The sequence below is a fragment of the Camarhynchus parvulus genome, chromosome 19 (genome assembly GCF_901933205.1).
Source record: "Camarhynchus parvulus chromosome 19, STF_HiC, whole genome shotgun sequence".
NCBI classification, from domain to species: domain Eukaryota; kingdom Metazoa; phylum Chordata; class Aves; order Passeriformes; family Thraupidae; genus Camarhynchus; species Camarhynchus parvulus.
In genome coordinates, this window is record NC_044589.1 from 7,497,613 (window position 1) to 7,522,398 (window position 24,786).

The following is a 24,786-nucleotide window of genomic DNA, read 5'->3' on the forward strand; positions in this document are numbered from 1 at the left end:
TACACCCCACAATACGGGGTGGGGAGCGTTGGCATAGCTGGAATAGCCCGTGGTGGCGTGAGCTGGTGGATCTGGTTACAGCAGGATGCTGAGGCTGTGAGATGTGCTGTAAGTGAATCCCCAGCCCCCTGTTTAGCTGGAATTGCAGTTTCAAGGAAAGATTCTGGAGTCACGTGGGCTCTTCTCCTCACTCTGCTGCACTGCCTTCACTGGTACCTTGGGAAGGGGAAGGGAGCTGCCAGCAGCAGCAGGTCCTGCCTTGGAGGGTGGTGAGCACAGAAGGGCAGCAGTGTCAGGGTGTGCAGCAGAGGGCTGAAATGGAGAAGGGACCCTGGGGCATCTGGAGTTCTTGTGGCATTGGCCACCCCACCCCTGCTTGCCCAGATGGGGGCTGGATTGGCATGGGTGTCATGCTGGGGGCTCCTGACATGACTTGAGTAAAGTCAGGGCTTGTTCTTGTCACTCCATCGCTGCTTGTGCTGCTGCTGCAAAAGTGGCACCTCTGTCTGTCCCAGAAAAACTCCCTGCAGCTGTGGAGGTGATGGGGCAGCTCTGTCCTGCTGTCCCAAGCTGCACTTAGACCCTGATTGTTCCTCGTCCCTTTCTTGGAATATTCTGCAGAAGCAGAATGGAAAATAGTGAGCGAAGTCCAGAGCTTGTCCTGGTGCATCTCCTTCTGCCTGGGGCGGGAGGGGAAGGAATGGTGATTCCACAGCCCAGGGAAGGTGAAATGTTGCATGGTCTGTGCATCCATCTCCCCTCCTTTAGCACCTGGATGAGATCTTGGCACCAAACCAGGGAGGTGCAGTGGGGGCAGTTGTGTCTCCCCAAGAGCCCATCCACCACCCCTGTGTCCTTGTATTTAGTTTGTACATTTTTACTTTGTTATATTTCCCCATTGTTAGAAAGTGCTTGTTTGGCTCTGAAGAGGCTGGAAGTTCCTCCTCTGGCCAGGGCAGGCCAGGCAGAGTCTCAGTGTTTAATTTTAACTGTTTGGGCAAGGACAAAACCACAGAATGTGTGTGTGTGTGTGTGTGTGTGTGTGTGTGTGTGTGTGTGTGTGTGTGCGTGCTGCTGGGGACCTTTGAACTGTCTCCATCTGCTCTGGGGCCCGACAGCATTTGGGGAGGTGATTTCTCCCCACAAACCCCCCTGGTGGCATTGTGACAGCAGCCCCTGAGTGATGGCAGGCTGAGAGTGATGCTGCCTGAGATGGGGACTGCAGGGTTAACTCTGGAGCACGTTGTCACTGTTAAAGAAGATCATAAATAAATGTAAAGTTTATGAGGCTGAAAAGCCTTCGAGTAGAAGAGTTGAAGTTTAAAGCTTTAAGTGAGAGCAGCAAGTGCTGCTTGGGCCAAGAGTGGAGGGCTTGTAAAGGAGCTGCAGGAGCAGAGACCTGGGATCAGCTCTGCCCGTGGGCACCAGTGGCAGCAGCTGCATCTTCTGGCTGGGGGAGCAGCCCTTCCAGGTGCCAGAGACCTGCAGAGAAGCAGGAAGGGTGCACAGAGGGCTGGGAGTCCCTGTCTGCCTCACTGGTACTCCCCTGGCACGGCAGTGGTTTTCTCATTGTCACAGAGATGCCAACATCCCCCCTGGAGGAGCTGGGCCTGGATGCAGCACCCCAGTGCATCCCTGTGTTCTGCCAGCTGGGCACAGCCCCACTGGCTGGGTTTTAGCCCCCAGAATTTGGAGCAGAGCCCTGAGCTCCCCCAGCATTCAGGGCTGGCAGTGGGGCTGGGGATGGAGTTTGCCCTTCAGTGCCAGCAGTGCCACGGGCTGTGCCCACCATGGGCACAGAGGAGGCCCCAGGCTCACAGGGGCTGGCTGTGGGTGATCAGCAGCCCCAGGAAGAAGCAATGGCAGCAGCAGGGCAGGCAAGAAATCCTCATTAGGTGGCTGGATAGAGGCAGAAGTGCCCTGCGGGGCCTGCATACATTTGCATTGTAAGGCCATTGAAATCTGGTTGGGGTTTGTTTTCTTTCTGTTTCCCTGGGAAGACACTTCTGTGCATCGAAGCTCTTTGTTCCTCGGGTTCCTCCTCCCCTCCTGCCCATGGCTGGGATCCCAGTGGATGGCTCTGCTCTGTCTTCTGCTGGGTGCTGTCTGCTGTGGCAGTGATCACAGGGAGAAGCTTTGCTCTGAGCTGGCAGGGAATTCATCTTCTCTTGGGTTAGAGAAAGGAGCCTGTGCTGGCCAGGGCAGCTCACTGAGTGTCCATCCACCCCAGAAAGTGGCACCTGTGACCCTTTGGTTCATAGAATTGCTGGATTTTCCTCCCACTGAGGTCACCTGGAGCAGTGGCCGGGATCCAGCCCGAGGGAACACAGAGAACTCACCCCATCCCCAAGGGACACCTTGGAGCAGGCTTGGCTGTCCCACCCCAATGGCCTCATCAGTGTTTGCTAAGCAGGATAGCTGCTGTGTGTGGATCAGGAGCAGCAGCTCCTCTTGGCTCCCTTGGCTGTAGCTGGATCAGCCTGGCCAGCCTAAGCAGAATCCCAGAGGATTCCTGCAGATCTGCCCCCAGATAAATCCCAGCTGAAAAGTTCAGGGATTGTTTGGAGATCTGGCAGGTAGAGAGACCTTTGTGCTGGGACGGGGCTTTCTGCCACGGACAGTTTTTGTTCCATGGTTGATTTTTGTTCCATGGCTGTGAACCAACACCTCCTCCTCCTCCTCCTCCTCCTCCTCCTCCACAGCTCCTGTGCTGGGGAGCAAACCTGGCCCAGCCACCTCAGCACCAGGGCTGGGGGAGAGGAGCAGCTGGGGGCTGTGGCAGACACAGCCACGGCTGGCTCCCTCTCGGTGCAATAGCCAGCCCAGGCCTTCACCTGGAGGAAAAGGTTTTTTCTGACCAGCCACAACCTTTCATTCCTTCTCCATCTGGTGTTTTGATAGGCTGGGGCAGTGCTGCTGTGGCTGGGTTTCTGCCCTCCTCCCCATGCTTGCTTGGCCCTGGCACCCTGCCTGGCACTGCCCTGAGGGCAGGATGCTCCAAGTGACCTCCCTGCTCCCCAGGCACCTCTCAGCTGTGCCCCAGTGAGCACAGACCTCAGCGTTTCAATTCCACTGGGAAGTGATACAGGAAGAGAAGTTCAGTGCTGGACTGAGGGCCCGCTGTGCTCCTTGGCAGGGAGGCTGGAAACATTTTCATTTATTCCTCCCTTCCCTCTCTGCAGCCTCTGGCAAGGGGAGAGCTGCTGGGTGAGCCTGGATGTGCTGAGAGCCCAGCAGAGCAGGCACTGGAGGAGCTGGGGGAGCCAGGCTCTTCTCTGGCATCTCCTGGAGTCTGCCTGTGTTCCTGCCATGGCTCCAGCACACACAGAGATTTTCCCTCTCCCAAACCAAAGCACTCTGGCTGCTCTTCCAGTCCTTCTTTAGCCCCTTGCGTGGTGCTCCCCAACCTCAGCCTCCCATTCCACTCTTCTTGTGGGAAAACACCCCCAGTGCTGGAGGTGCAGGCGGCTCTGGAGCTGCTCTCTGGGTGCCACCAGCCCTGGGTGCCCAGCAGCAGCCCTGGGGCCCAGCTCTGGACAAGCCCTGGGGCTCCTGCAGCTCCCGTGGCTGTGACTGGAGGACTCTTGCACAAGAGCCCAGAAATAGCGAGGCGTGGGCAGGCGGGCAGGGGCTGGGCAGATGCCAGGCAGACAGCCAGACACCAGGCAGGCTGTGCAGGGCTGGCTGCTGCTGGGGAGGGATGCTGGAGCTCAGCTTCTCCCGGCTCTTGCCGCAGGGATGCTCCCAGCTGGAGCTGGGGGCGGCTGCCGGGGGTTGAGAGCAGGGTTGGCAGCATCTCCTCACCCAGGGCTGGGCTCTGCCACCCAGGGGTGATGGGTGCCAGGCTGGGGTGGGTGCATCCCCCCAACAGCCACGGGGAGAGGAGGGAGGTTCAGCTGCTTTGCAGGTTTTGAGGTTTTGTTCTTGTTGTTTTTGCAAAGGTGAAAAGAATATGGAAACCAAAGAAAATACCTCCCAGGAGTTTGGTGTGGGCTGTGCAAGGGCACCTGCCTGGGTCAGTGGTGCAGCACAGGGTCAAAATAATTATTTCTTTTCTTCTATCTCCCAAAGTGAATGTATTATCCACCTCTTTCTGATGGGATTGTTGATCTATTTGGTATGAAGACAACGTGCTTGGCTTTCTCCAAAGACACTTCCCAGGACACTCACCCAGCTGTGGGGAATTGCCTGCCTGGTCCTCCTGGCCGTGGCACTGCCAGGACCTGCTGGGTGGTGCCAGGCTGGGGGTGGCCAGCTTGGGGAGGGCTCCAGGAGCTCTGGCAGCTCATCCAAGTGCTCAGCTCATGGCCTGTGTTGGATAAAGAAGCAGATGAGCAAAGGGGGCATGGAGAGGCTGGTGCTGTGGGCGGGAGTGGCCAGGAAGTGTCTGGCTGAGGGAGAAATGTGGCAAAGCCCCTCCCTGCCTGTATGCATGGAAAACCAGCTGCCTGCTGCCCCCACGGCTCTGCAGCCATCGTGCTGAGGATGAGCAGCTGCATCTTGTGCTGGTGCTGCTGCAGGGCTCCCCAGGGCTCCAGCGGACTGTGGTTTCCTGCTATGAGCAAGGTTGATGCTCTCAGCTGAGCCACCACCACCTTCCTGGCTGAGCCTCGGGCTCTGGGGGGTGCAGGGGCGTGGGGTTTGCTGTGGAGAGTGCAGGAAGCTCTCCATCCATTCAGTGGCAAAGTGAGGACATGCTCAGCTTGAGCCAAAGCAGGAGTGGATGGGGGTGTCAGTGGGGGATGGACAGCAAAGGCTGTCATGTTGTGGCCACCCCTGGGCACTGCCTGTGCCAATGTCTTGGGGACAAGGGGAGTCTCAGCTCCCCAGAGCACCTGGGATGGGGCAGGGGAAGGCAAATGGCAGCTGTAGGGCTGCACCCTGACTCACAGCCCGTGGGTGCAGCAGGCTCTGGCCATGTCAGGGCTGGATGCAGCCCCCGGGCTGTGCTGGGCGCAGCAGTGGCTCCTCATCCTGGATGCCAGGTGCCAGTGGCTCCCTGTGCCCCAGCCATGCTGAACCACAGCTCTGGCATTGCTGTGCTCCCCAAGCTGCATCCGAGCCTCTCGTGGACATCCCTGGCAGTGGCAATCAGGCGGTGGCAGTGCAGGGTCCCCTCAGTTCTCCCCTCCGCGTCCTGGCACTCCACGCTCCGCCTGCCCCGTGTGCCCGGCCGAGCATTGTCCCTCCTGCCCGGCCCCATCTGGCCGCGGTGCCGCTCCCGGTCCGTGCCCGCCCCGAGCCCCGCGGGCAGGACGGGCCGGGGGCGCTGCCCGGGGATGGTGCCCGGGGTTGGTGCCCGGGGGTGGTGCCCGTCGTGCCGGGCACAGCCTGAACCAGGGCACTCTTTGCACTTGAACGCTTGGCTGGCGCCCTGACATATTGGGGTTGATGACTCTGGCACTTCGTATTTCCTTTGGCTACACGCGGCCGGGGAGGGCGGTTTAACCCCTGCCTGGCCACGTCCCGCTCTGCCAGCCCCAGCTGTGTGGGGCAGGGCTGCAGGTTCCCAGAACCAGAGGAGCAGGGCTGGGAAGAGCCTGTGTCCTTCAGCCTCAGGTAGTTGAGGGGAGGTTTTGCTGTGAAGTGGATCACAGCAAGGAGGTGAGACTGTGCTGGAGGGGGTGATGGATCCGGCTCCCCCTTTCCCCCCGCTCTCCTTGGGGTGCCCGGGGGTGCAGCCGCATACGCTGCTGTGCCACCACCATCCCCTCCTCATCCTCCTCCTCCTCCTCCTCGCCGGTCCCCAGACTCCTGCGGAGGGTCGGCGTGGCTGCTGCGTGCGGGGGGACGCCGAGCTCGGCTCCCCCCGGCGAGGCAGGGGCGGGAGGCGGGACGCGCTGCCATTGCCAGGCGGCACCTCCTTCCCCGGGCACCCTTGGCAGGAGCGCGGCCGTGTGCCCGTGTCCGGCTCTGCCATCAGCCCCCGCCCGGGCCCGCGGCCCCCGCCTCCCGCCCGCCGCCTTTGTTGTGCGATGCGAGCGGGCTGAGCCGGCACAGCGCTGGGAGCATGGAGCCGCTGAGCCACCGCGGCCTGCCTCGCCTCTCCTGGATCGACACCCTCTACAGCAGTACGTGCCCTGGGCTGCCGGGGGGGCGCGGGGGGCCGGGGGCTGCCTGGCCCTACCTGTTGTGTAACGCTGCGGCGCGCTGGGCAGGGATGCCGCGCTGTCCCGGGCGGAGCCGAGCCCGGCCAGGGGCTGGCGGTGCTGCCAGGGGGTTGTGTCCCCTCCGGGAGAATCCCGCATGTCCTGGTGGGTCTGTCCGGGCTCTGTCCGGCGTCCCCCAGGCTCTGGGGGCTGCACGAGCAGGGTGGGTGGCGGTGGTCGCAGCTCGGGGGCTCGCTGAGGTGGGAGCAGGTTATTCCCCACAGCCGGCACTGCCCGCGGCGGGGGTTGGGGATGGGGATGGTTTTTGGCCGCAGGTGCCATCGCGGCGGTGGGAGGGCACCTCTCCCTCTCTCCCTGCATCCCTGCCTCCCTCAGCCGTGATGCTCGCAGCGAGCTCCAGGCGCGGTGCCGGTGCTGTGGCAACGCGCTGTCGGTACCGGGGGCTGGCAGCCGGCGGGGCCGGGGGCGTCCTGCAGCATCCTGGGGGTGCGAACCCTCCCGATCCGATCCCGCGGCCGGGCGGCAGGGAGGAGGCAGCCCCGGAGCCGGTCCTGGTCTCATGGCAGATGTCTGGGACGGGGCCAGGGGATGAGGGGCTCAGTCACAGGGTCCCCGTTGTTATTTTGGAGCTGCGGGGGCATCCCGGGGTGGGGTCTGGGGTTTGGGGTGCAGTGTTGGGCTCGGAGCCTGGTGCTGGTGGGGCAGCGGGGTTTGGCCGGGTGCGTGGGAAGGTGGGATGCTCCGGAGCATGCTCCATTCATGGATCTGGCATCTGCCATGCCCTGGAGGGAGCAGCGGCTGCCAAGGGGCACGTTGGGCAGGGCTGAGCCCCCTCCCCAGCTTTTCCAGCCCGGAGCCTCCGATGTCCAGAGGCCACATCCAGCAGGGATGGGCTGGGGTGGCTGTGCAGGGCTTTGGGCTGGAGCCCAGGGGCCACATCCAGCCCCAGCCTCTGCACCCTCCTTCCCACAGCTCTGCCATCCCAAATCCTGCCCCAGCTGCCCTCCCCAAGGCGTGGGGGAGGCTGCTTGGCATGCCCATGTTTTGGGGGAGGCAGGGCAGGGTCCAGCCTTCATCATCACACTGGGCAAGGCAGTGATGGTGTGGAGGGGATGCTGTTGTGTTGAGCCACCCTTGAGCAGAGGCCCACGGAGCAGGTCTGAGGCCAGCTCACACATCTGTGTTGTCATGGTGAATCTTCACCCAGGCACAGGCAAACCGTGGCATTCCCCCAAAATCTCACAGGCTCTGTGTGGATGTTGGGCTTTTCTTGGAAGTGGGATGGGTTGGGTGAGCAGTGGGCTGTGCCCACACGCTGACAGGGTGTCAGGGAACAGCACGTGTCCAGCTGGGAGTGCCACCCCGAGCTGCTGTGGCTGTGCTCTGTCCGGGCTGGGCAGGAGCAGCTGCTGCCCTTGGCTGAGCTCCCTCATGGGGAACATCCTGCTGCCAGCAGCCTGGGAAGATGTGGCAGAGCAAAAACATTTTCCTGGGGAAAATAATCCCTCACAGGGATGGTTTCCTGTCCCTGTCACCCTGCTGGGGCCATGTGCCAGCTCACAGAGCCTCTGCCCTGATGGGTGTCAGCATCCCTGGGTGCAGCTCAGGGCCCCGGGGCTGTCTGTGGGTTTGGGGCTACAGGGCTGGTTCAGGTTGGGGTGTCCTTGCCCCCCCAGAGTGGCTCCCCTGGGCCAGGCTTCCTCCCTGCCCTCCATCTCCATGCCTGGGGTGCAGCAGGAGGATTTCCACTGCTGCTAAAAATCAGGAGCAAAAATAGCTCTGGGTTTTGGCACGGGCACAGAACAGGCTGCAGGGGCAATGCAGCTGTGGGGGAGGAGGGAGGGAGATGCTGGGTTTGGGCTGCCTGGGTGGCACAAGCACCCCACAGGCAGGAAGACACAGGGGACAACCTCTCTGTGTCCCCTCGCCCATCAGTGTCTCCCTTGCCTGTCCTGGCTGCTTGGTGGTGCTGGGTGCCCTCCCTGTAGCAGATTCTGGGCTTGCTGGGGACGTTCCTGTGCCCAGGCTCCCCACGTGAGGCCCCTCAAATTCTGCACAGCCTCGGGTGGCACAGCTGGAGCTGTGGGGACATGGCTCTGTCCTGGGGACAGCTCAGGGTCCCTCTCAGTGTGTGCCTGTTGGGCACTGCCTGTAGATCTCATGCCCAGCTCTGGTCTGGGGCTGGGATGTAGATCTGCTCCAACTGCTACCAACAGAGCCAGGACATTCCTGCATCCCTGCGGGCCCTTCCCTCTCCATGCCACCTCCTTCCCTGCACTGCTGCAGGTGTCACCTCCCAGGTCCCCAGCTGCCTCATTAACGCTCTGTTCCTCATTACTTGGATGCTGATGAGCCCCACCTGGGTTGCCAGCACTGCCACAGTGACAGTGCCACTCTGGGTGTCCCTGTGGTGAATCCTGCAGCTGCAGACCTTGGCTGTGGTGGAGGGAAGGTGATGGCACCTGATGGTGATCATCAGCTTTGGGCCCTCTCTGCTGCCTTGCCTCCCCCTTAGGCCCCACCTGATGGGAAAAGGAGCTTGGGGGAGAGTTTGGGGTTGCTGTGGGACAGTCCCTGCTTGAGGGCAGCTCTGTGGGGTGGTGTGCTGGGGAGTGGCCACCACGGGGGACACCCGTGCTAATGAGCCTTATGCTGCTGTGCTCCTGGATGGTGCTGGAAGCATCACAGCTGGGACCCGTCCAGGACAGGAGGGACGAGGGACAGCCCATCATGAGGAAGTAGGGCAGGTTAGAGCCAGGGATCCATTTTTCCTGGAAGCTGAGGACCAGGGGGTGTTATGGGGTGGCCAATCCACTCATCTCCCGGGTTGAAGGTGGGCTGTGGTGGCCCACGGAGGGATTGTCATCAGCCAATTGCTAAAGAAGCCAGGCCTGAGAGGGGCTGTGGTGTCCTGGCAGAGGTGGGGTGCATCTGGCTTATGTCACAGCTCTCCTCCAGCCCCTCTCATGTGCAGATGGGACTCCCCATCCATCCCTCCCCACTGGCACTGGCAGGGCTCCTGGCCTGAGCAGGCTTTGCAGCGCTCTTTGATTTAAAGATTTATCCACTTTCCCTAGGAAGCAGGATGTAATATTAATGTGCTGAATGGTGTTGGTGGGAGCCAGGGGAGTCCTTGTCCAGGATGGCCAGGGCCATGGGGACCTGGAGTGGCAGCGGTGTGGGGTTTGGTCTGGGCTGGCTGCTCTGACCCCAGTGCACCCCATCGTGGCCAGGTTATCAGCTGGGCTCTTAGCTGGGGTCTCCCCAGTGTCTGTGCCCAGGAAGCCTGTGGGGATGTGGCTTCCAGGGATCCATGGGGCTGGGATGGGAGGCCAGCAAGGGAGGTGTTGGACGAGCACCCTGCCTCTCTGGGAGCTGCCGAGGGGCTCCTGGCTGCTGCCTGGGGGTGAGGGGTGCTGGGTGCACCCCACGGCCGCCCCTGCAGCAGCCGGGCTCCCTTCCCCCTCCCCTTTGTCGGCATCTCGGGGCTGCTGCAGCCGCCACCGAGCCGCTGCCGTTCCCATGGTAACCGGTTCGGATGTACCCCGGGCCCCGCTGCGCCCCAGGGCCCCTCTGCAGACCCCCGCCGCCCCCTTGGGGCTCTGTCTCCCCCAAATGCCTTCCCCCGGGCCTTGGGTGATGGGGCACTGTGGGGCAGCGTGGGGCACCCAGAAATGGGCGCTGTTCTGGCGGGGGGTGCCCTCATCCTGCGCTGGGAATGAGCCCCCCCCGTCCCCCATCGGGGTGGGGATGGAGCCCTCCTGCCGCGGGGGTGGCACTGCCCCCCGAGCTGTGCATCCCGGCATTTCCAGCTCCGAGGAGTGTGGGCATGGTCAAACGAGGAGCACGGCGGCCGTGGCTGCCAGCCCAGCTCGTCTGTCCCCGGGGATGGCGCAGGGATGGCACAGGGACGGTGGCCGGCGGGCAGGCAGGGCACAGCCACTTGCACGGGGCCGGAGCGTCTGGCAGAGCAGCTGTCCCTGCACAGACGAGGCCGTCGGGCCTCTCGGTTCCGTTAATTATTCAAATATAGGGAAGTGTGTCGAGCAGAGGATGCCTGCGGGGCCGGGGATGCTCGCTGCCATCTCTGATGTCTCCTTGCCTGCTTGGCTGAGCAGGCAGCGGGGCTGGCCCGGGCTGGCCCTGAGTGGCCCTGGGATGCGGGGTCAGCTGCCCGCGGGTGAGCCCAGGCTGCGCTGGGTGGCCTCGGTGCCACACGGTGTCCCCGAGCCGTGCGCGGATGCTCACGGCCACCCTCTCTCACCCCGGCAGACTTCAACTATGGCGCGGACGAGTACGACGCCGAGGGCAACGAGGAGCCCAAGGCGCTGCCCGAGGGCTCGGAAACCATGCCCTACATCGATGAGTCGCCCACCATGTCCCCCCAGCTCAGCGCTCGCGGCCAGGACAGCGGGGACGGTGTGTCACCCACGCCCACCGATGGCCTCGGCACAGGGGTAGGTGCTGGGGGGCGGGGGTCTGGGTGCCCAGCTCGGCTGCCAGCGGTGTTTGTGCTGCTCTGACCTGCGGGACTCTGTGCCCGGCAGCCCAATTTCTGCCGGCCCTGGCAGTCTGGGCTCCGGGGAGTGGCAGTGCAGGGGATGCCGTGCCCGTGGGACATGCTGTGTCCCTGTCCCGCCGTGCCACGCCGGGGGCAGAGCCAGGAGGGGATGGGATGGGCCGGGGAGCGGGTCCCGGAGCAGGAGCGCTGGAGTGCCGGGTCCCTATCTCTGGGAGCCCTTGGGGACAGGGCACAGGAGCTGCCAGGTCCCCATCTCCGGGAGCCCTTGGGGACAGGAATTCCCGGGTCCCTATCTCTGGGAGCCCTTGGGGACAGGGCGCAGGAATTCCCGGGTCCCCAGCCCCGGGAGCCCTTGGGGACAGGGCGCAGGAATTCCCGGGTCCCCAGCCCCGGGAGCCCTTGGGGACAGGGCCAGCGGCTCCGCCGGGCTGCCGGCTCCATCTAGTGGCACTCGGGGACCAGGCACCAGCAGGGGTGGGGACACGAGGTGCCCCCCCGCTCGCTGTGCACAATTTAGATGTAACCCCTGCTGTTCGCAGCGCATCCTCGGGAAGCGCTCTGGTTTTCCAAAAGAGGAGGAATGCCCGGAGAGCTCTGGGTGGGATCCAAAGGGGAAAAAATGGGTTTTTTTCCAGAATGAAAGTTTCCACAGAGGCCGGGAGCGGTGGGGTCCAGGCAGGAGCTTTGGCCGCTCGGGGTTAATGCGGGGAGCAACCACCCGGCCCTGGGCTCGGGCATCCCCCGGCGCTGCCGCTGCTCGCGCCGGGAAAAGTGAAGTTTAAGTTTTATTTTTGTCATGGAAAGAGTTAAGCTCCTGACCCGGATGCTGAGGCAGAAGAGGGAGAGGTGTGGCTTCCTCCCCAGGGTCGCCCTGCGCAGCATCGCCGTCCCGGCACCCAGCGCCCCTGGGGAGGGAGAGGAGGGTGCTGCCCTGTGCCACCGCCTCCGGGGCTGGCTCTGAGCCACTCGGGCTCCCTGAACCCCCAGCACAGCCCTTCACCCCAGCCCTGGCACTCGGTGCTGGGCTCTGACCCCGAGGCCGGCAGGGACAGCAGAGGGGGGCTCTGGGGGGCAGGGCTGGGGGGACATGCTGGGTCTGGGCACAGGCAGGGACATTGACTTTGTTGTGACAAACAGGGTTGGGAAGTGTTGGAGCCTGGTGCCAGCTCTGCCTCCCTCTCTTTATCTGGAGCTGCTTGTGCTGGGGCTTGGCAGAGCTCCCTCCAAAGCCAGCACAGTGTGTGCGGCCCTGCGAGGGGCACAGGCTTCTGCTTGTGTGGCACAGGGTGCCAGGTTCAGCCCACTGCTCTCCTGCAGTGAGGCAGGACGGGTGGCACTGCCTTTGTGAGGGCTGGTTTGAGGAGGTTTCTGCTGGGGCATCTCGTCTTGCAGGCTCCTGGGGCAGCTGTAACCATGTCTGGGGCCTGTGACTGCTGCATGCAGACACATCTTAACCCTCCCCATCCCACCGCGGGATGTGGTTGTGGTGTGGAGTTGGTGTCCCAGCCCCTGCTTGGGTGCTGCTGGGTTTGGCACTGTGGGCAGCATTCCCCTGAACAGGGACCATTCCCCACTTTGGGGACCTGGCCATGCTGGGCAGGGTTGTGGTGCAAAGGCTGAGCTGTGGCTTGGACACAGGGCTGGACACAGGCTCTGGAAAGTCCCTTTGTCCCCACATCTCACACCAAGAGTTTGTTGCATGCTCAGATGGGTGCAGGGAGAAGAGATGGCTCCTGCGGGCAGAGCACATGCAGCCACTGGTTCCCCTTTTGCTTCTGAGGAGCCCGGGGGAAACTGCTGAAGCAGCTCTTGCATGAGTGTCCCCTCCTCCAACCTGCTCTTGCCTTGTTTGCCACGGCCCTCAGTGTCCCTCACAAGCGTCACAGCAGTGCTGCTGTCCCAGTGTCCCACTGCTGTCCCCATGTCCCGCTGCTGTCCCCGTGTCCCGCTGCCCCGGGGCTCAGCGCTGAGGCGCCAGCCGGTCCCTGCACGTCTGTGTGAACACACCCGGCTCGGCTCGGTGACACTGCCTCGAGTCCCCTCTGGGGCACGGAGAGCTCTGGTCCCTTCTGGGGGTGCACAGCCGGGTCCCCATGTGGCACCGGGTGATGCTGCTGCCCTCCGAGCTCACTTCTCGCTGGTGGCAATCCCCATGGTCCGGCTGTGCCTTCCCACGGGACCCGGGGGTCCAGAGGGGATGCTGTCCCACTGCCGTGGGGGGCTGGCAGGGGTCCCCTCCCCGCGGCTCTTGCCGGACCCACCTTGGCAGAGCCCACGGGGACGGCGGCAGCGCTCGCCCCAGCCTTGCCCACGGGCGGGCGGCGGAGCGGCCCCACCTCCGCAGCCGGGAGAGCATTTCCTGTAGGAGCGCGCAGGGCGGAGCGGCGGGGCCGGCTGGGGCTGGGGCTGGGGCTGGGGCTGGGGCTGGGGCTGGGGCTGGGGCTGGGGCTGGGGCTGGGGCAGCGGCCCCTGCAGCGCCCGCGGCCCCGGGGCCGAGCGGAGCCGGCCGGGAGCGGGGCCGGCCCTGCGCTCGCAGCGCTGCCGAGCCCGGAGCCGCGCCGGGAGCGCCCGGGCCGGCGGGGACTGGTCTGGGAGGCCGGAGCTGGGTCAGGCTGGAGCAGCACCGGGGATCCCATAATGGCTCCTTTCATCCCGCGCTGGTGGCCGGCGTCCAGAGCTGAGTCAGGCTGGGACAGCCCGGCCGCCTGAGCGCCTTGCCTGGAGCCTTGTGGGGTCCCCTGTGCGCCCCGCTGCCCGGCCGGCCATGGAGGAGGAAGAGGAGGCCATAGGGTACCTGGATAAAGTGCTGGAGGATGAAGATGACTCTGAGCCAGGAACCCCCACCAGCCCCGTGTCTCCGTTTTCGGCCGGCGACAAGGTGGGCAGCGGGGGGACCCTGCCCCCGTGCTGGGCAGTGGGTGTGGGGACGAGGGGCATCCGGCTGGTGCTGATGGTGCCCGGGTGTTGGAACGGCCCCTGGGGCGATGCGGTGGGAGCTGGCGGAGGGCAGAGCTGGGAGCGGCGGGAGCATCACTGCGGCCCCACCACTCCCCCAGGACTGCCTGTGCCAGGGGCACGGGGCACGGCTGTGGGGGGCTCAGCGTGGGGTGACCACCCAGCTGTCCTGCCAGGGGGGAGCGGAGCCACACGTGCTGCGGGGTGGGAGCTGAGGGGCTCAGCAGAGCCGGCACCGGATGCTCAGGAAGGGGCTGGTTTTACACTCTGACCACTGCTCGGCTATTGGCTGATTCCCACACTCGGCCACCAGAAACCCCTGAGCAGTCCCAAAACAGAGCTGGGGGGCGACCCCTGTGCTGGCAGGTGCAGCTCAGCATCCCTCTCATGCCCACCCTCATGCCAGGGTGCTGGAAGAGGGCTCTGGCCCTGCTCTTCCTGGGGTCTCCTGCATGGGGCAGCCACAAGGCCCTGACTGAGAGTCACTGCTCTGGGTCACGGGGGTCCGGTTGACATCGTCCCCGTGGGATGCGTGGGCCCCGAGCATGGGTGGGCCCCTTATCTGCTGAGCTCCTGCGCAGGGCCCAGTCTGGGGAAGCAGGAAGAGCCCGTGACTAATCTGTGGCAAAGAGCCCACGAGCTCCCAGTGAATAAAAGTGGCCCCCCCGCACACCCTCCTGCTGCTCTGTCACCGTGGCCCAGCCTCAATGGGGCAGCCTGGCAGGGTGGACACTCTGCTGTCACAGCAGCCCCCAGGGCTGGCTGATGGGCACTGGAGTGGGGCAGAGAGATGCTGATCCTCAGCCATGCCCACCTTGGGGCTGTGTCACCTCCCCAGGGCTGGCATGGGCAGAGGTGAGACACGACCAATGTCCCCCCCAAACCATCCTGAAGGGCCCAGAGTGATGCCCCCATGGCTCTGCTTGGCCCCTGGCTGGGATGCAAAGCCTGGTCCTCAAGTGTGATTTTTAATAGAAGAGGCCAAGGCATAACCAAGGATGGTCCAGGGGCTGGGGTGTCCGTGACTGGGCACTGGCAGAGCCTTGCCGAGGGTCCCAGAGCCCCCCCAGCCCTGCCATGAGGGTCACACCACAGGAACATCAGTGCTGCAGCAGACCTGGGTGCTGGGACATGCCCGGTGCCACTGGGCAGTGCCTGCTGGGTGGCACTTCCCAAGGGAAACCTCAGCCGAGGGAAAGGGTGGTGCCACGTCACGTGGGAGCCCATCCAGCGCCAAGCATGATTTCACTGGGCGTCTCTGGACTCTGCCCTGGGAGAGTCCTGCCATGCCGTGCGCCATCCTGGAGCGCTGCCAGCGGCACCGGGCTCGTGGCCAGCCCGGAGCAGGGAGGGGACAGGAGCCAGCACAGCTCGTGGCTTTCCCAGCTGGCTCCAGACGGGCTCTGCTGCCCACTGGGCACATGCCCACGCCTTGCCACGGAGCTCCCCCGACACTGGCAGGGACTTGTGCCCACGTGGGGGTGCCAGGAATGGGCTGGTGGGATGAGGGGTCTCCTCCTGTGCCACTTGCTGGCTCAGCCAGGCTCCTTGCTGTGTTCTGCAGGGCGAGCGGGACGCTGGCAAAGGCCTGGAGATGAGGAAGTTGGTGCTCTCCGGTTTCCTGGCCAGCGAGGAGATCTACATCAACCAGCTGGAGGCCCTCTTGTTGGTGAGCACAGCCCCTCCAGGGATGGATGGATGGATGGGATGGATGGATGGATGGATGGATGGATGGATGGATGGATGGATGGATGGATGGATGGATGGATGGAGTCATTTTTTCCTGGGTGGCTTCCCCCAGCCACATCAGCCTGAGTGGGAGCAAAGCTCCAGGAGCCACACCAGGGCCAGCTTTGCTCTGTCTACCCCCATGTCACCTCCCCTGCTGCCCATGTCCCTTTTGGGGACATATTTGTGGCCTTGTTTCCTCCTGTGGACTTGCTGACCTTCATGGCGAGACGCTGTTGCACAACACAGGGTCACCGCCGCTGCGGGGAAGTCCAAGGATGCACCAGCCTGGAGTGCCCCTGGTCCAGCTGCCAGCCTTGGTCCCTCTGTCCTGGGCAGCCCTCGCTGCCAGCTCAGATCCTCCTCATCCCCAGTGTTCTCCTCTTAGCCCTCATCTCAAACTCTCCCTCCTTTGGCAGCCCATGAAGCCACTGAAGGCCACGGCCACCACGTCGCAGCCTGTCCTCACCCTCCAGCAGATCGAGACCATTTTCTACAAGATCCAGGATATCTATGAGATCCACAAGGAGTTCTACGACAGCCTGTGCCCGAAGGTGCAGCAGTGGGACAGCAATGTCACCATGGGCCACCTCTTCCAGAAGCTGGTACGCACCTTCCCTGGGTCTTGCTCCACTTGGAAGAGGAGAAGGGCTGGAGTTGTGATGAGTTTGGAGTTGTGATGCCCACAAGGTCTGTGCCCATGGATGCCATGACCATGCTGGGGAGACGAGAAGGAGAGGCCAGGTTGAAGTGTTGTAGCTTCAGCTTCTGCTGTCCAGGCACTTGTTATCTCTCTGCTGGATTTTGGAGGTTTATGGAAGCACAGGCTGGGCAGGAGCTCCACCATCCTGCCCTGAGCAGGAGCCCAGCATGTGACCCCCAGCTGGCTGAGTGTCCTGCCAGGAGGGGACAACTCTGGGCAGTGTCACCTCAAGGGCTGCCTGACCCCTTGGGTGCTGTGGGGGGCTTCAGCACCTGCTGGTGCATGGCTAACCCCCACTCCCCACAGGCCAGCCAGCTGGGGGTCTACAAGGCCTTTGTGGATAACTACAAAATCGCTTTGGAGACAGCAGAGAAGTGCAGCCAGAGCAACTACCAGTTCCAGAAGATCTCGGAGGTGAGCTGGGATGGGGCTGTGCCAGGGGGACAGGGCTGTGCCCAGGCTGTCCCTGCACAGGGCAGAGAACACTGAGCTGCCCCGTGGAGATGCTCTCCCTGCCCCGGGGACTTGCAGGGACTGTCCCCAAGGGCTGGGCCACTGGGGGCTCTGCTGAAGGGCCGTGCTCTTTTGGGCATTGCAGGAGGTTGTCCCCACCTTGTGCAAGCTCAGGTTGGGCTCAGCCTGTGCTGTCACCAGTGCTGGGCACCTGTGGCTCATCTCCTGCTGCCTGGAGCTCCGTGCCTGGATCCCCTTCAGAAATGGGGACCTCCATGGCTACAGCCTGGGCCCCCTGCTCCTGTTCAGCTCGGTGGCATCACCACCATGTCTCAGCTGCTGGGCACAGCCAGATCTGCTCCCAGCCAGCCAGGAACCCACACTCCTTCACCCAGCACCCTTGTGTGGCCTCCAGCACGGCCAGGCTGGGACCAGGGGGTGCAGGAAGGGTTGGGGGAACCCCATGACCTTGAGCCACGACCTTCCCCCCACCCCAGCTCCCACGGGCTGTGCTGATGGGGCTTTCCCTCCCTAGGAGCTGAAGGTGAAGGGCCCCAAGGACTCCAAGGAGAGCCACACGTCCGTCACCATGGAGGGTACGGCGGGGAGGGGAGGGGGACGCGGGGAGGGGGTCGCATCCTTTTGTGTGCGCGGGTGAATTACCGAGCCCTTTGTGTGCCTGGAGCCGGCGGGGACGGGAGGGAGGGGTCGCGGCTCTTCGGGATGCGGGGGGCGTGCGGCAGCCCCCCAGCCCCTGCCCAGCGCTCCTCCCCGTGCGGAGCGGCCGGAGCCGTGCCGCAGCCGGGCTGAGCTGCTGCGATGGCTGCGCGGGGCCGGGGCTGCCATGGAAATCCTCCTCATTGTCCGGCTCTGCTGTAACTGCACCTACGGTGAGGCGAGGGGGGCGGCTCCGCTTTCGGGGGGCCGGCAGGGAGCGGTGCCGCGGGGTCTGTGCCGCCGGTGGGGTGGAGGCTGCGGTCGTGCTCTGCAGGATGAAGTTGGGAGCGTCTTTGTTCCAGGCTCGGTTGAATCATCTTGGCTCCGGCACACGCAGCCACGCGCTCGCTGTCCCCTCCGGGCATGGATGGTGCCACTGATGGGACAGAGGGAGCTGCGGTGGGCAGGGGGATGCTGGGCTGGGGACCCCCCCGTGCCGGGCTGTGCTGTGTGGGTGGTGATGGGGAGGGGTCCCCGTTTGCCCCGGCATCGTGGGGCTGGAATGTCCAGCTCTCCGTGGCTGGGAGGAGAGGCACTGGGCATCCCTGCCTCTGCTGCCTGTGGGTCCCAGGCTGGCAGGATTGTGGGCACAAGGAGCTCCTTGCTCCTCTGTGGTGCTGGGACTACCCCTCCAGGGGCTCCCCGGAGCTTTGTGTGTGTCTGTAGTGATGGCAGCAGGAGAGGTCCATCCTTCCTGTGGGTCTAGGATGGTGGAAAAGGGGGGACACCGTGCCTGTCACCTTTATCCCAGAGCAGGGTTCTGGCTGGCTGTCACAGGGAGCAGGGCTCTCTGGCATGGAGCTGTGGGGGTGCAGCCTCTGGTTCAGCCTGGCATCATCATCACCTCCTGAACAGAGACCCCCTGCTCACCCTGTCTCAGGGCTGGGGGCCACGAGGCAGCCCCCTCTGGGGTCACAGGGATGGGAACCCAGGGTGAGGAGGTGGCAGCTTTCCCTCCTCTCCCATGGCCCAAAATCTGTCAGCTCTCGGCCCTGGCAGTTTGGGGAAGTGCTCCAAAGTGAAGGGAAACCCCAGAGGCATCGGCCTGGCTGGAAGCAGCCTGGGGAGACATGAATGTGGCCGGGCATGGGGAGCAGCATTGTGAGTGGGCTCTGTGCCTTTGCCTGCCCAAAGAGGTGGGGAGGAGGAGAAGGGTCTGTCTGCTTCCACTGAAATGTGCCTCTGAAGAGCCTCTGGGGCTGTTTCCTGCTGGGAGGGGGTGTGGCAGGAGAAAGGGGGTGTCTGTACCCCCTGTGTGTGTTGTGTGGTTGTGTGTGAGGCAGCTCTACCCTGGGTGGAGCCCCACAGGCAGTCAGGGGGGCTGCAGACAGGGACATGGGGCAGGGATGTGGGGCTGAAGCCTTGGACCTGTTGTTCTCTGTAGGTGGGGATTTTGCTGCTGCTGGAGCAGCCCGGGCCCCCTTTGCACCCAGGGCTGCCTGGGGTGGTGCAGAGGGATGGGTACAGGGTGTCCCGTGGGGTGGCAGAGCTTGGTGAGAGACAGGACCCAGCGCTGAGCAAAAAGGGAAACTGAAAAAGCTGCTGAGGGTGAGGAACGGCTCTTCCGCTCCACAGCCACCGCACAGCAAGTGTGGGTGCAGCCCTCCCGGGGAGGCCCTGCCCTCCAGAGGGCTGTCCCAGCCCTGTGCTGCCACAGGTGTGGTGGGACATCCTGTCCCCACCGCCCAGGACCGCACACCAGCCTGGCTGTGGCTCCTGGTGCCCCCAGCACAGCCGGACACGGGGCTGGGGCAGTGCTGGCTCCCCCCTGCTCCCGGCACTACCACCATTGTCCGGCTGTGCAGGGCGGATCTCAGGTGCTTGCCCTGGGCATCTGGGCTCCTCTCCTTGCCCCTGTGCTCTCTGTGACAGGTGGCAGAGGGGCCAGGGCTCCAGGCACAGGTGGCTGCTGACACTTTGTCTCTCCCCTCAGCGCTGCTGTACAAACCCATCGACCGGGTGACACGGAGCACCCTCGTCCTGCACGTGAGTGTGACACCAGAGCCACGGGGGTGGTGGTGGCCTCTGTCTCTGCTGCTCCTGGGCATCTGCAGCTGTGGGGAGTGCTGATGAGGGGTCTCCAGGCTGGGTGATTTCAAGCTGCTAACCTGTGCCTGTCTCCTTCCAGGACCTCCTCAAGCACACCCCAGCTGACCACCCTGACTACCCTCTGCTGCAGGACGCCCTGCGCATCTCCCAGAACTTCCTCTCCAGCATCAATGAGGACATCGACCCCCGGAGGACAGCGGTCACCACCCCCAAGGGCGAGGTGAGCCTGTGGGGTGGGCAGTGCCTGGGCACAGGGTGGGGACTGAGCCCTTTGCCAGCCCCTGGCTGATGTCTCTGCCCTGAAGAGCTCCTTAGTGCCTGGGTAGGAGGCACTAAGGAGGAGTTGGAGGGGCTCCTCCAGATACAATTCCAGGTACATCTGGAGGAGTTGGAGGGGCTCCTCCAGATACAATTCCAGGTACATCTGGAGGAGTTGGAGTGGGCTCCTCCAGATACAGTTCCAGGTACAAGATTAGGGCTCTACCTAGTCCTTGCTGCTTGCTGGACGTGGAGACATAGACCTCCCCATGCTCCTGGTGGCTGAGCCACAGAGAGGGACAGGATTGTCGGCCTTTCCCCATGGATTGCTGGCCTTTGCTCCCTACCTGCTCTCATGGCAGCCCCTCTGTCCCGCAGACCCGGCAGCTTGTCAAGGATGGCTTCCTGGTGGAGCTGTCGGAGGGCTCGCGGAAGCTGCGGCACGTCTTCCTCTTCACCGACGTGCTGCTCTGTGCCAAGCTGAAGAAGACAGCAGTGGGGTAAGGAGGGCACTGGGCACTCTGCCACAACCCCCCTGTCGCTCAGTGGGCTGGGGGATGTGCCAGGGAGGGGTCAGTCAGCACCCGTGCCCTGGCTGCAGGAAGCACCAGCAGTACGACTGCAAGTGGTACGTGCCCCTGGCCGACCTGGTGTTCCCCTCGCCGGAGGAGTCGGAGCACTGCCCGCAGGTGCACGTCATCCCCGACCACGAGCTGGAGGACATGAAGATGAAGATCTCAGCCATCAAGAGCGAGGTGCAGAAGGAGGTGAGAGAAGGGTGTGTGCTGACGGTGTTTGCAGGGGTCTTAGGATGAGGGAAGAGACAAGGATCTGACTCCATGTTTCAGAAGGCTGATTTATTATTTTATGATATATATGATATTAAAACTATACTAAAAGAATAGAAGAAAGGATTTCATCAGAAGGCTAGCTAAGAATAGAAAAAGAAGAAATGATAAAGGCTTGTGGCTCAGACTCTCTCTCTGAGCCAGCTCACTTTGATTGGCCATTAATTAGAAACACCCACATGAGACCAATCACAGATCCACCTGTTGCATTCCACAGCCGCAGATAACCATTGTTTACCTTTTGTTCCTGAGGCCTCTCGGCTTCTCCAGAGGAAAAATCCTAAGGAAAGGATTTTTCATAAAAGATGTCTGTGACAGGTGTGGGACTTGCTCTTGGGGTGGGTGCCTTGCTCTGGATCAGGGATGGCTCCTGGGGGGACAGGGGCACCTCTGGAAGGTCCCCTCTGCTCCCCACCTACAGAAAGCCAACAAGGGGCAGAGCCGCGCCATCGAGCGCCTCAAGAAGAAGATGTTTGAGAACGAATTCTGGCTGCTGCTCAACTCCCCTGCCATTCCCTTCCGCATCCACAACCGCAACGGGAAGGTGAGGAGGGCGGGCTGGGGCTGGGGCCGGGCTCGGCGCTGGCTGCACACAGCCTGCCACATCTCCTCTCTTACAGAGCTACCTCTTCCTGCTCTCCTCCGACTACGAGCGCTCCGAGTGGAGGGAGGCCATCCAGAGGCTGCAGAAAAAGGGTAAGTTTGGGGCTGCTGGCCCTCTTGGGGCTCCTGGTTTCCCTCAGAAGTCCTATAGGATCCCAGCCTGGTGCTCTCCAGTCTCTGTGACCAGCACTGGCTGTGTCCCTCTGAAGTTTCTGTCCTCTCCCAGATCTCCAGGCCTTTGTCCTGAGCTCGGTGGAGCTGCAGGTGCTCACAGGATCCTGCTTCAAGCTGCGCACTGTCCACAACATCCCAGTCACCAGCAACAAGGACGGTGAGTGGCCGCTGGGTCCTGCTTTGCCCGGGATGATGCTGGCAGGACTGCGGGGTCCCTGGGCTGGAGCGGGGACTCTGCTGTGCAGGGGACAGCTTCCCACCAGGTGGCACTGCTGGAGCAGCGTCGGGCTCCCAGGCTGAGCAATCCCGGCTGCAGCACGGGGCTGCTCTTGGGCTCTGTCCATCCCACACCATGGGCTGGGCAGGAGCAGTGTGCCCAGGGTGAGACCCAGCCAGCCCCACTGGGAACCTCCCCCGGGGCTGTCCAGCAGCAGGAGAGCTTGGGATGTGTGTCAGTGAGGGATACAGGACTTAGGGATGTCCCTGCAGGGGCTTGGGGGATTTGGGTGTCACTGCAGGCACTGTGCTTGCTGTGGCCAAGGTGGCAAAGGCTGCCTTGGGGATGGCCAGCCCCAGGCCCTGACACAGCCCCTGCTCTCCTGGCACAGATGATGAGTCCCCAGGGCTTTATGGGTTCCTGCACGTCATCGTCCACTCTGCCAAGGGCTTCAAGCAGTCAGCCAGTAAGTGTGGGTGCCCACCCCTGCTTGGAGGGGCTGGTGGGTTTGGAAGAGTTGGGGCCCAGCACGTGGCCCTACTCTGCCCACTGTGGTCCCCTGGGAGATGGTGAGGGTGTTCCTGGGGTGCTGAGCCATGTCTGCTCCCCCAGATCTCTACTGCACACTGGAGGTGGACTCCTTTGGCTACTTTGTCAGCAAAGCCAAGACCAGGGTGTTCCGGGACACCACGGAGCCGCAGTGGAATGAGGTGAGGGAGGGTGGCATGCAGGGATGGGCTGTGCTCCCCATTTCCCTTTGAGCCCAGTTCTGGAGCTGCTCTGGGGTGCTGGGGTTGAGCCACCCTCCCTCCACACCCCAGGAGTTTGAGATTGAGCTGGAGGGCTCCCAGTCCCTGCGCATCCTCTGCTACGAGAAGTGCTATGACAAGACCAAACTCAACAAGGACAACAACGAAATTGTGGACAAGATCATGGGCAAGGGGCAGATCCAGGTATGCTCTGGGGCTTTTGGGCATGCTCTCACCTGAAGGGGGACTCCTTAGGGCTTGGCACCTGGGCTGGGAGGGTTGTTCTGGGGTGATGCCTGGGGTGGGCAGCTCTGCTTTTGGGAGCGGGGTACAGCAGTTTTCGGGTTGAAGACAGTGAGGTGGGTGGGCATCAGGCATGGGGGTGATGGTCCTGGGGCACAGTGGCTGCAGGAGAAGATGGGACAAAGTGAGAGGAGCCTTTGTGGAGGTGCCAGAGCCAGACCTTCCCTGCAGAGATGCATCCAGCCCCAGCTGGGCTGGAAGTGTTTCCGTTCTGCTGCTCTCCGTGCTGTGGCCCTGGGGGGCTGTGGGGAGGGGTTGGCAGCTGCCCTAGGGAGGGCTCTGCATGTGCAGCCCCCTGTCCCTCCTGTGTCCCCCTCTGCCACCATCTGCCTTCCCTGTGCCTCCATCAGCTGCTGTTATGGCAACGGGGGTTTCCAGGGCGATGGCTGAGCCGCCTCTGATTGGCGGTTGCCAGGCAGGGGGGATGGAGGCCTGGGCTGCCCTGAGATGCTCCCAGGTGAGCAGGACCAGGAGCATGGAGTGGGGGGCAGGCAACCCCCAGATATCCCGTTCCCCCTGCAGCCACCTTGGCCAGGCTGCAGGGAAACCCAGGGCAGGGGAACAGAGCTGGGGCTGGGGGTGTCTCTGTGTTTTCCTGGTGGGCAGCCCAGCCTGGCTGTGCTGGGGACAGGGTCACGCCTGGGACACAGCCCTGCACCCAGGGCCACTCCAAAGGGCCCCTCGTGGCTGCCTGCTCCGTGGGAAAGCAACTGAGGGCAGGTCCCAGGGGAGCAGAGAGCAGCAGGGAAATGCTGCAGGGAATGGGAAGCTGTGGGGAAACAGCACTGGAGGGGGCACAGCGTGGGAGGAGGGGGCTCAGCTTCACCAGTGGCTTGTCCATACCTGAAATCAGCCCTCTGTTGCCCTCTCCCCCAGGAAGCAGTGCTGTGGGGGTGGCACTGGGCCAAGGGGGAAGGCCAGGGCAGGCAAGGGGCTCGGTGTCCCGCGGGGATCAGTCCAGCTGCGCTCTCGGAAATGGCCTGGATCAACAAACATGAGTCATGCTGGGAGATGCGGGGGTCGGGACAGGGACAGCACAGCCCGTACCCGCTGTGCAAGAGCTCTGGGGGAAGAGCAGGAAAGAGAGAAGGCCCTGGGGCTGCTTATCCCAAGGAGGGTCTGGATGGGTGGATGGAAGAGTGACAGGGCTGGGGCTGTCCTGGTGTCACCCAGAGCCACAGGGGTGGGCTTGGTGGCAGGGCAGGACAGCTGTGAGCAGCATGGGCAGTGCTGCTGCTGGGGCTGTGGGCTGTAGTCAAGCCCCAGAGCTGCCCCCCTGCCTTGTACCTGAGGCATTCAGGCAGAGGTGCTGCCCTGGATGTTCCTCACCCTGGCTGGTCCCATAGCAGCACTGGCTGCTCAGTGGAAAGCTGTGACTCCTGGTTGGCACTAACCCTGTTTTGTTGTTATTAACCCCATTTTCTAAAGCTGGAATATGCTGTTGTTGGGGTAGGGCTGCCCTGTTTGGCTCGTGTCCCCATGAGGGTCCTGTGTCCCCTGCACTGCAGGGCTCAGCCCTGCTCTGCGCTGTCCCGGTTGCTCCCAGCAGCTGGGCTGTGTCTGCTGGGTGCTGGCAGGGCTGTGTGGTGCTGTGCCAGGATGGCAGACGGGTGTGGTGGTGGGCAAAGCAGGCTGTGAGTGCTTGTGCCCCCATTGCAGAGGACAGAGGCTGGATGTGGCCCCCAGGCCCTGGAGGAGAAGGCAGTGGGTGCAGGAAGGGGCTCTCAGGACCCCCTTCCTCAGCCCATTTGATGCACAGGGGAGATTTGGCTGTTGGAGCAGAGCCTGTGCTGTCATGGGCACGGTGCCTGCTGTACCCTCAGGCAATAGCTGCCTGTCTGTCTGTCTGTCTGTCTGTCTGTCCCCTTCCCTGGCCTGGCAGAGTCTCTGGCAGGGGAGATTTGTGCTGCTGGGGCACCCCTGACCTGCAGGGAGCCATAGTGACCTGAAGGGACTGCTGAGGGATGGACTGGAGGGCACTCAAGTCCCCCCAAGCTGCACCTCAGCCTGTCCCTCAGCAGGCAGGGACCCCTCCAGGGCTTCCCTGCCCCCCTGGCAGTGGGGCTGACAAGGGCCAGGGTACACAGAGGGGACATGGGGGTATCCAACTGTTCCCTAGGCGTGACAACAGACCCCAGAAGCCTCCTCCTGCTCTCAGCAAGCGCAGCAGAGCCAGCCTGGCTCCTGCGGGGAGCCGGGAATGCTGCAGCCGCCAGCGGCGGTGCCTCGGGGGCCGCGGCTGCCGCTGGCGCTGCGGGGCGGAAAACGGCAGAGGGAGAACGGCAGGGGGATAACAACGGAGGATAACGGCAGGGGGATAACGGGAGGGGGATAACAACGGAGGATAACGGCTGGGAGATAACAACAGAGGATAACGGCAGAGGGAGAACGGCAGGG

The 24,786-nt window shown here is 63.3% G+C and overlaps 1 protein-coding gene across 4 annotated transcripts in view; it reads left to right on the forward strand.

The window, feature by feature from the left end:
- The window catches only part of ABR (ABR activator of RhoGEF and GTPase), a 37,747-nt gene that overhangs the window by 2,914 nt on the left and 10,047 nt on the right, over nucleotides 1–24,786 (forward strand). Inside the window, exons 1-16 of one of the 4 annotated variants that reach the window (XM_030962523.1) lie at nucleotides 5,654–6,071; nucleotides 10,383–10,567; nucleotides 15,152–15,256; nucleotides 15,735–15,920; nucleotides 16,325–16,432; nucleotides 17,007–17,067; nucleotides 19,122–19,174; nucleotides 19,317–19,457; nucleotides 19,874–19,995; nucleotides 20,097–20,262; nucleotides 20,765–20,887; nucleotides 20,964–21,039; nucleotides 21,173–21,277; nucleotides 21,729–21,803; nucleotides 21,950–22,047; nucleotides 22,159–22,290. In XM_030962523.1, coding sequence (XP_030818383.1) covers nucleotides 6,011–6,071; nucleotides 10,383–10,567; nucleotides 15,152–15,256; nucleotides 15,735–15,920; nucleotides 16,325–16,432; nucleotides 17,007–17,067; nucleotides 19,122–19,174; nucleotides 19,317–19,457; nucleotides 19,874–19,995; nucleotides 20,097–20,262; nucleotides 20,765–20,887; nucleotides 20,964–21,039; nucleotides 21,173–21,277; nucleotides 21,729–21,803; nucleotides 21,950–22,047; nucleotides 22,159–22,290 — 1,797 coding nt within the window. In that variant the 5' untranslated portion in view covers nucleotides 5,654–6,010. Of the gene's footprint in view, nucleotides 1–5,653; nucleotides 6,072–10,382; nucleotides 10,568–13,171; nucleotides 13,511–15,151; nucleotides 15,257–15,734; nucleotides 15,921–16,324; nucleotides 16,433–17,006; nucleotides 17,068–17,205; nucleotides 17,362–19,121; nucleotides 19,175–19,316; nucleotides 19,458–19,873; nucleotides 19,996–20,096; nucleotides 20,263–20,764; nucleotides 20,888–20,963; nucleotides 21,040–21,172; nucleotides 21,278–21,728; nucleotides 21,804–21,949; nucleotides 22,048–22,158; nucleotides 22,291–24,786 lie in introns of those variants that run through there. The other 3 variants (XM_030962522.1, XM_030962525.1, XM_030962526.1) reach the window with 3 other exon arrangements.